Source organism: Oenanthe melanoleuca, chromosome 17 (genome assembly GCF_029582105.1).
Source record: "Oenanthe melanoleuca isolate GR-GAL-2019-014 chromosome 17, OMel1.0, whole genome shotgun sequence".
Taxonomy (NCBI): domain Eukaryota; kingdom Metazoa; phylum Chordata; class Aves; order Passeriformes; family Muscicapidae; genus Oenanthe; species Oenanthe melanoleuca.
The window spans coordinates 5,942,646-5,950,216 of NC_079350.1; the positions used below are offsets into that span (position 1 = coordinate 5,942,646).

Genomic DNA, 7,571 nt, shown 5'->3' on the forward strand with positions numbered 1-7,571 from the left:
GATTATTCTAGAACATCAAAATGTTTCTACTTTAAAGTGGATAATATTATTACTGCTAAAATTGCTTTCATTAAGCTTTAAAATTCATACCCCTCTGTGAAGAAGGAAAGACACTACTCACCTTTTTCTGAGCACCAGTACAGCCTCAGGGAAGAGAGCCATAAGCTTTGCATTTACCTAGAATTAAACAAAAACCAAAAGGGTTTGAATGATTGCTGGAAAGGTAGTCCACAATTTTTATTAACATTTCAACCCAGCTGTCTCAGGTAAACCATTTATGTGACCCACATAACCAGGTGCTTTCCTGGCATCAGCAGGTGGCCACTGACTCATGTGAAGACACTAACATAATCAATTTGTGGGTAAACAATACCAAGGAATCCACAATTTGTCAGGTGCTGGAGGGTAAATTTATAAAGAATATGATATTTCTTTCCAAATTTTTATTGGGAAAGAAGGTAACAAAAGCAGCAAGGTGTATCTATGTTAAAACTGAAAAGGAGTTTAAAGAGAAAGCACTGATTTTTGAACTCTTACAGATCCGTTATGATATTTATCTCCCTTAAACAACCAAAGTGTAAATATATATGTGCTGTAGTCACCTCTGTGTTTCTTTATTGTTAGCAAGAGACAAAAAACGCATCTCAGGTGCAATTCAATTGCTTTTAGGTGTCTGTTCCAGCTGAGAAGGGTCTATACACACCTGCTGCCCTCAGCAGAGTTCAGTGACCTCACCCAGCCAGGAGCCTCTTGACTGCAGGCATCTCAACCAGATCAAATCCCTCCTCGAGTTATGCCAGATATTCTCCAGGCTCTGTTTGGTTAATGGGGCCGTGTAGCTGCTTCCAGCCTCTCTGCACTTCTTCCTAGGGGCTTGAAACCAACACGTGGAATAACCAGGTTGGCGAGAGCAGGGTTAACGCGGTGCAGCACCGCGGGAACCTCGAGGAGTCTTTGAGCGGCACCTGGAGCCCGACACATCGCTGCCAGCCCCTTCCACAGCTCTGCGCACCCAGCAGCTCTAGCGGAGGTTCTGCACAGTCTACCCAGCCCTGCGCTCCAGAGCCAGCGGTGAGGGCGGCACGACCGGGCTCAGGGAAAACATTCCTAGAAGAAAAGCCCCGCAAGGCACAACAACGCTGGGGCGGTGCGGGGGATAAAATGAGCTCAGTGACCCCGGCTCACGGTGTGTGCCGAGCTCGAGACAGCAGAACCCGATCCCGAGCTGGGGAGCCCAACACCCCAGCGGAGCCTCCCCCGCAGGGCTGGGCCGCCCTGGCCCCGCCTCGGGGCGCTGCCCGTGTCCCGCCCGCCGCGGCCCTCAGGCCTGCCGGGCCGGCGGAGCCCCGGAGCCGCTGCAGCCGGGGGGCCATGGGCCCCGCCGGGCGCTGGGTGCGGGCAGCACACACGGCCCTCAGCGCGGCCCTGGCGCTCGGGCTCCTCCTGCACCGCACGGGTGAGGCGGCGCCCGGCCGGGCCGCGGGGAGGGGGTGCCGGGGCCACTCCGCCCCCAGGGGCCGGCGGAGGGAGGACGGGGCTGGCGGCCGGGCCGTGCGGCCCCTGCGGGACACGGGCTGTGATCACTCGGCCCTGTCCCGGGGGTGCCCTGAGGGAAGCGGGGGCCTGGGGAGCCCCTTCTCAGCCTCTCCTCTCTCCGCCTGCTCTCTTCCCGTTTCCTCTTTGCTGAGGTCAGAGAGAAAAATCCCGGACGCTTCACAAGGAGCTGCTGCTCTATTTTTTCTGGGTACCTTTCAGATCTGCAAAAGCAAGAGGAGCGCGGGGAGCTGCTTCAGCCGCTGATTTTCGTTTTGCTGGTGTTGTGCTCGATCCTGCTGTACTTCAAGGTGTCTCTCATGGATCCAGGTTTTGTTAAGCCTGAAGAGGAAGTGAAGGTAAATCCCTTCATGAATAGAACAAAGTGGAGTAGCTGTAAAGTCTACAGGTTTTTTTACTTTTTCCACTCTGGTAGATAAGAACAATCTGAAACAGTTTCTGTCGTGCTGGCGTGAACGACACATGCACAGACCATTGCAGATGAGGACAGATTGTCTCACACTGGTATTTTGTGACAGCAGTAGGGTTTACAGGCTTTAAAAGTGCCTTTCACACCACACTGCCCTGATACGTAACTGTGCCATTTGAACCCAAGTCCTCTGCTAGAGCAGAGGCTGCAGTGCCCTCTGGAATGTATATATGACCTATTTTACTATAACCATTGCTATGTGGTACAAGTGCAAAAAAAGTCCCGAACTGAAAGACTTGGCAGACAGTGCTCTCTGCAGCTCTATTTATTGAACTCTTTATGGATTTCTTGCCCTCTCAGAGGACACATCCACAAACAAGTTACAGTGAAACAAATGGAGATGTAAAGTTTCAGTAACTGCTAGTCTGCTCAAGGTTCATTGCCTTATAGACTTATACTAGGATAAAAGCATTATCAGTCTTAGTCATACATCATTAATGTCAGTGTTGGCTGTGTATGACTAATTAGCACTGCTTATACTGAAAAGAGATTGTTATTGTATTTCAAAGTGAAGTCTAACCTTGTTTTTGTCCCAGAGTGTATCTTGTCCACAGTTATTTCTGCCTCTGTGCAAACATTCTTTGGAGGTTTACAGTAACCTGCTCTCTCTCACTGTACTAAAACTGTCTGCAGCTTCTGTAGGAATTCTAAGGAATTACTTTGCTCCTAATGATAGAGGTAACAAGCACTGTATAACTGTTAAGCAAAAGGATGCAGCAAGACAGCTCAGTCATGCCTGGACAGCAGTCTAAGAACCTTCTTCAGTCCCTCCCTTTCTCTTTTTTGTAGGAAGGTGAAGATAAAGGACAAGGTGTGGTGATCCCTCAGATTCCAGGTGATGTTAAGCTGCGGCGCTGTGGTTACTGCCTGGTGCAGGTGGGCATCCAGGACATGCTGGAAAAGGAAGAGATGAGAGATTTGAAAGCTTGTATTGTTCTTCAGCATCTCTTGGTGGTCTGTAATTGCTGCTCAGAGGAGGCTGGGCAGACTGTTAGCTACACAAGTAGTAGTGATGGACACTGGCACAGAGGCCAGTGTTCCAAGGCTGAAACAAGTCCCTGTTGGTTTATAGAAAAAAGAATCTTATTTTTTTGCCATGAGAAAATTGTATTCCACATTCTTACAGCCATGTCAGCCAGCCTTGCAGTACAGTTAAAAAGGTTCTTTTTAAAATACCTTGATACTCAGAAAGGCAGCTGAGTGTGACATGGAACTGCTCATTGTTGTGAACTTGTTCAGAGGCCTTAACAAAACATTGGCCTGAATGGTAAAAGATAGCATGAAGGAGAAATTACAGCAATGAAATTAGCTCTTAAAACAGTCTGCCTAAAGTCTAGAAAGGCTTGTTTTCAGAGTGATCCTTATCAGTTTAATGAAATTAAGCATTACCCCAGCTCCCATAAATTCCTGGAGAATATCAACCAGGAGGAATGAGCTTATTGCAAGAGGAAAAAGTGGCAAAGCATTTGTACATTGCAGGGGACAAATCCTAGGAAGCATTACTTTTGTCAACCAGGTCTTTCATCTTCTCTGTGCCTGGTAATTGAGCTGCTTTCTGTGCAAGTGTCTTACATTCACATGGGGGCACTTCTCTGTGCATTCCCAAAAAGCACTGCATCCCTGCCTGCTCTATTTGATAGGAGTGGTCCTAGTTTTTTGCTTCGATACCCTGGCTTATGCTTTCCTGACCATACTGATTGGCTTCGTCTCCCTCCTTGGCATGCTGGACTTCCTATAATAAGTAGATAATAATGAAAATGTGTAGACAGGAGGAGTGTGGGAGAATCACTTGATTTAAATACCACCTGTTTCGGACTTGACCAGGAGAATCACAATCCCTTTGATTTACCTTAGCAACCTTGATGTGCTGTTGTCTCACAAGTAAGTGTTTTAGGGACAGTATTGTGGAGAAAGACAGATTTGCATGATGTTCTCTTCTACCAAACAGGGCTGGGACAGCCATGAACTGTAGCCAGTGGTTTTTTTCTTTTTCTGATTGTGTTTTGCAGCAGCCCATGCGAGCCAGGCACTGCCAGCTGTGCCAGCACTGTGTGCGGCGCTACGACCATCACTGCCCCTGGCTCGAGAACTGTGTAGGAGAGAGGAATCACCCCCTCTTCATAGTCTACTTGAGTGTCCAGCTTGTGGTTCTGCTGTGGGGAGGCCATGTTGCTTGGTAAGGCTGGGAGATGGCGTTTGGACCTCTGAGACTGCTGAAAGCTGTGGTGCTCCTCAGGTTGCCATAGAAGATAGCAGTGGCTGGACTGGCTTTGGACCTTCACCCTCTTTTGCATCCTCAAGCAGAATCTGATAATTTAGGTTTCATTGTTAATTTTGCTTCAGTCACTGTAATACAATCTTTGTTTACACATTCAAGTCCTGGAAACTCCAACAGGGTTCCAGCTGTTCAGGAGAGGATTTAACCCAGAGTGATTGTGTCTCACAGCTGTTAGGGGAAACAGCGTCTTCTAAACTTAGATTCCAATCCCTATGGTGCAGTCTTTTCGTAGTATGTTAACTCTATGTAGTCGAGGATTATCAGCAACTCATTAGATATGAATGAAACTTAAATGTATCATCAGGTTTGCTTAGTTTATGAAACTAGTTCTGCTTCTTTAACTGCAGATTTATTTCTGTTAAATTGAAAGGTCAGGCCTCTACTTTGAACAATCGTGGGAGTGGCTGCAACACAACATTTTCCTCCTTGCGTCCTTCCTCCTGATATTCATATTCACCATTGTGGTCCTGCTGCTGCTTGTTTCCCACCTGTACCTGATCTCATGCAACACCACGACCTGGGAGTTCATGTCGCACCACCGCATCTCCTACCTGCGCCACTCCGAGCTGGAGAACCCCTTTGACCAAGGGATCATCCTCAATCTCTGGAGATTCTTCTGTTCACGTCACCTCACTGCATGGGAGGACATCTATTTTCACAAGAACAGTGAGCCTGTCTAGTCCCAGTGTGCCAACGCACCTGGCAGGCTGCTGGGTAAAGCTTTGCTAATGTAAGGGCTCCTATTTCCTTGCACTGAACTTTAATGCATCAGGGACTATGCAACCTGCTCCAGAACCTTTCAACTGCAAATTACATATCAGGGATGGGGTATTTTTTATATATAAATAACACTGTTAAAGGCAAGAATCCAGTTCTGGGAAGGGCAAGAATCCAGTTCTGGGAAGGGCAAAGCCAGCAGAGCTGATTTCCAGACTGAGCAAAGCATTTTTCTAAATTCATTTCCTTTTGTTAAGTGCATCCACATCTCTCCAGAAGAAGTGCAAGATTAGAGTTACTATTCGTGTTTACTTCTCCAAGGTCTCCCTCCCTTTTGCTGCTAGGGAACAGCAGCAATTACAGATAAAACCAGCCAGGATCAGTGTGATTCCTGTGGCTTTTTTTCAGCCAAGTTCTGACTGTGAGAACTGCAGTGCCTTTTGGCAGTAGCATCAGGCATGTAAGAGAAATATTTTAGTAAATATTTAGACAGTCAAAAGCAAATTTTATTTTGTCCACATGCTTCACCTTAATGGTTTCCACAAAGACTTAAGGCTTAACACAGTTAATGTGCATGAGAAAGTGCTGTAAGACATCAAATTAATCTTATGGATAATTAATCTGTATTTTGTAATGCCCAGAGCAGCTTCCTCATGGCTTTTTAAGTTGATGATGATGCTGCTAACAATTCACTTTGAATCAAGTCAGTGAAGAATGATACCATCACTTTTCTTTGGACAGAAAAGTAATCCTTCACTACTGAGTTATTTTTGCAGATAATGCCATGCTCAGGTCTTTGCTGTAGCTTGGGAGAGAAGCAGGAGCAGAGGTGGGCAACTCATACCTAACTCAAGTAACACTGTTGGTAAAACTACTACTACCTCAACTTATTAATGACATGTTAATAAAATACAATTTCAATGCAAGAAGAAAGCAGCCAGATCCTGGTTGATTAACAGAGATGAGAGATGCTGGCAACTTTCAGGACAGCAGCAAGAGGATCTGTTTTCCATTGAAATACAAGGTCATACTTCAGATTTCCATGGGGAACTAAAAGGAAGTTTGGGGTGACGGATCTTAGCTTTAAAACAAAAAAGGCTGTGGTGTGAATTTTAGTTCTGACTATTTTCTGTTAAAAACAAACAAAACAAGAACAACCACCACAAAAAAACATTAGTTAAAATTATCTTGTGCCTTAATTGTCTTGGCTCAGGAATTAACACCAACTCAGAGGCACTCAGGGTTTAAAGTTGATGAGCACTCATGAAAAGACAGTGTAGTTACTAACATAGCATGACAGTTCAAAAGCAATTTAAATGCAGCAAAAGATCCCTTTTTTGACCAGCTCAAGAGTCTGTAATTTGTGCACAGTCTGGTTTGTTCAGGGTTGAAGCTTTATCAAAGGGATATCAGAACATTAAGGATTGTTTTTGAAAAGCTGCTACACCATTCAGGATTCTGCAGTTTGTTTGTGTTGCTGTGATACCTGCTGAAGTGTGGATCATGTGTCACATTGCAATTCCTGGTTCTTCAAGTATCAGTCAAGTGAAAGTTTATCAGCAGGTATAAAAGCTCAGTTTTGCTCTGTTTGCTATTTCTTTAAAATACACCTGGGTGTTAATTTACCTTTTTTTTTTTTTTTTTTTTTTTTACTCAAACATAAATTATAAAATGAAAGATTAAATATGCATTTTTAAATTCTCTATGACTCTCTCTTTGAACCCAAGTTCTAGGTTTCACCTGTGCTAACAATCCACTGCACAGTGGCCTTGAACTAAAGCCACAAAACACACCACAGAGGCCAACAGCAACTGCCACTCAGACAAGAGTGAGGAAAATGTGTACCCTGCTCTAAACAGGCCAGTGCACTGCCAGGCTGAGCAGGAGGTTGAAAGGATCTTGGTACACGGGAATTTTCAGAAGCAGCTATACTTGGCTCTGAAAATAGGAAATCTAGGTTGAGAGTGAAATATCCCTGGTTTGTACAAAGAGAGCTCTTACCTCAGTGAATCCTGAAGCACTGGGACCTGCCTTGGCTTAACAGTTCCCTAGATCCTTGTCTCCAGCTACAGCACAGCTGCCTTAGTCCCACTCCTGTCTCCATCTGGTGAAGAAAACTGAAAGAGCAATGATTGTGTCCTTGTTTGCATCAGATGCCTTACCTCTAAAAACCCTTCCATTTTTGCCCAATGAGCTAACATTATGAATTTAAGACATGAAAATGTATCTTATCAAGTATAATTACAAGACAGATTACGAGGCAATGAAATCACCTTTAACTCACTGATTTTTCAGTACTGACTGTAATTACTTAGCTGTTGCCAAAAATGATACAGGATGTACACACTGATAAAATCTGTGCAGAGATAACCTGACTTCAACCATTGGTATCTGACAGCTGATGACACCGTGCAATATGTACACAGACAACCTGAGTGAGAAGGAAGAAAGAAAGAAAATATTACTACTGGCATTTATGGAGAAAACTAAAGTCCTGTCTGTTCAGGATTGTGGTTAGCCCTGATCTGAAACATTCAGCTGATACAAAGGAGA

At 45.0% G+C, this 7,571-nt stretch overlaps 1 protein-coding gene across 1 annotated transcript; it reads left to right on the plus strand.

The window, feature by feature from the left end:
- The first annotated feature begins 1,304 nt into the window (after positions 1-1,304).
- Positions 1,305-7,492, plus strand: ZDHHC12 (zinc finger DHHC-type palmitoyltransferase 12). The gene is made up of 5 exons (XM_056505158.1): positions 1,305-1,456; positions 1,756-1,892; positions 2,813-2,899; positions 4,033-4,199; positions 4,672-7,492. The coding sequence occupies exons 1-5, from the start codon at positions 1,372-1,374 to the stop codon at positions 4,979-4,981; spliced, it is 786 nt and encodes a 261-aa protein (XP_056361133.1). The 5' UTR covers positions 1,305-1,371; the 3' UTR covers positions 4,982-7,492.
- Positions 7,493-7,571: the final 79 nt, after the last annotated feature.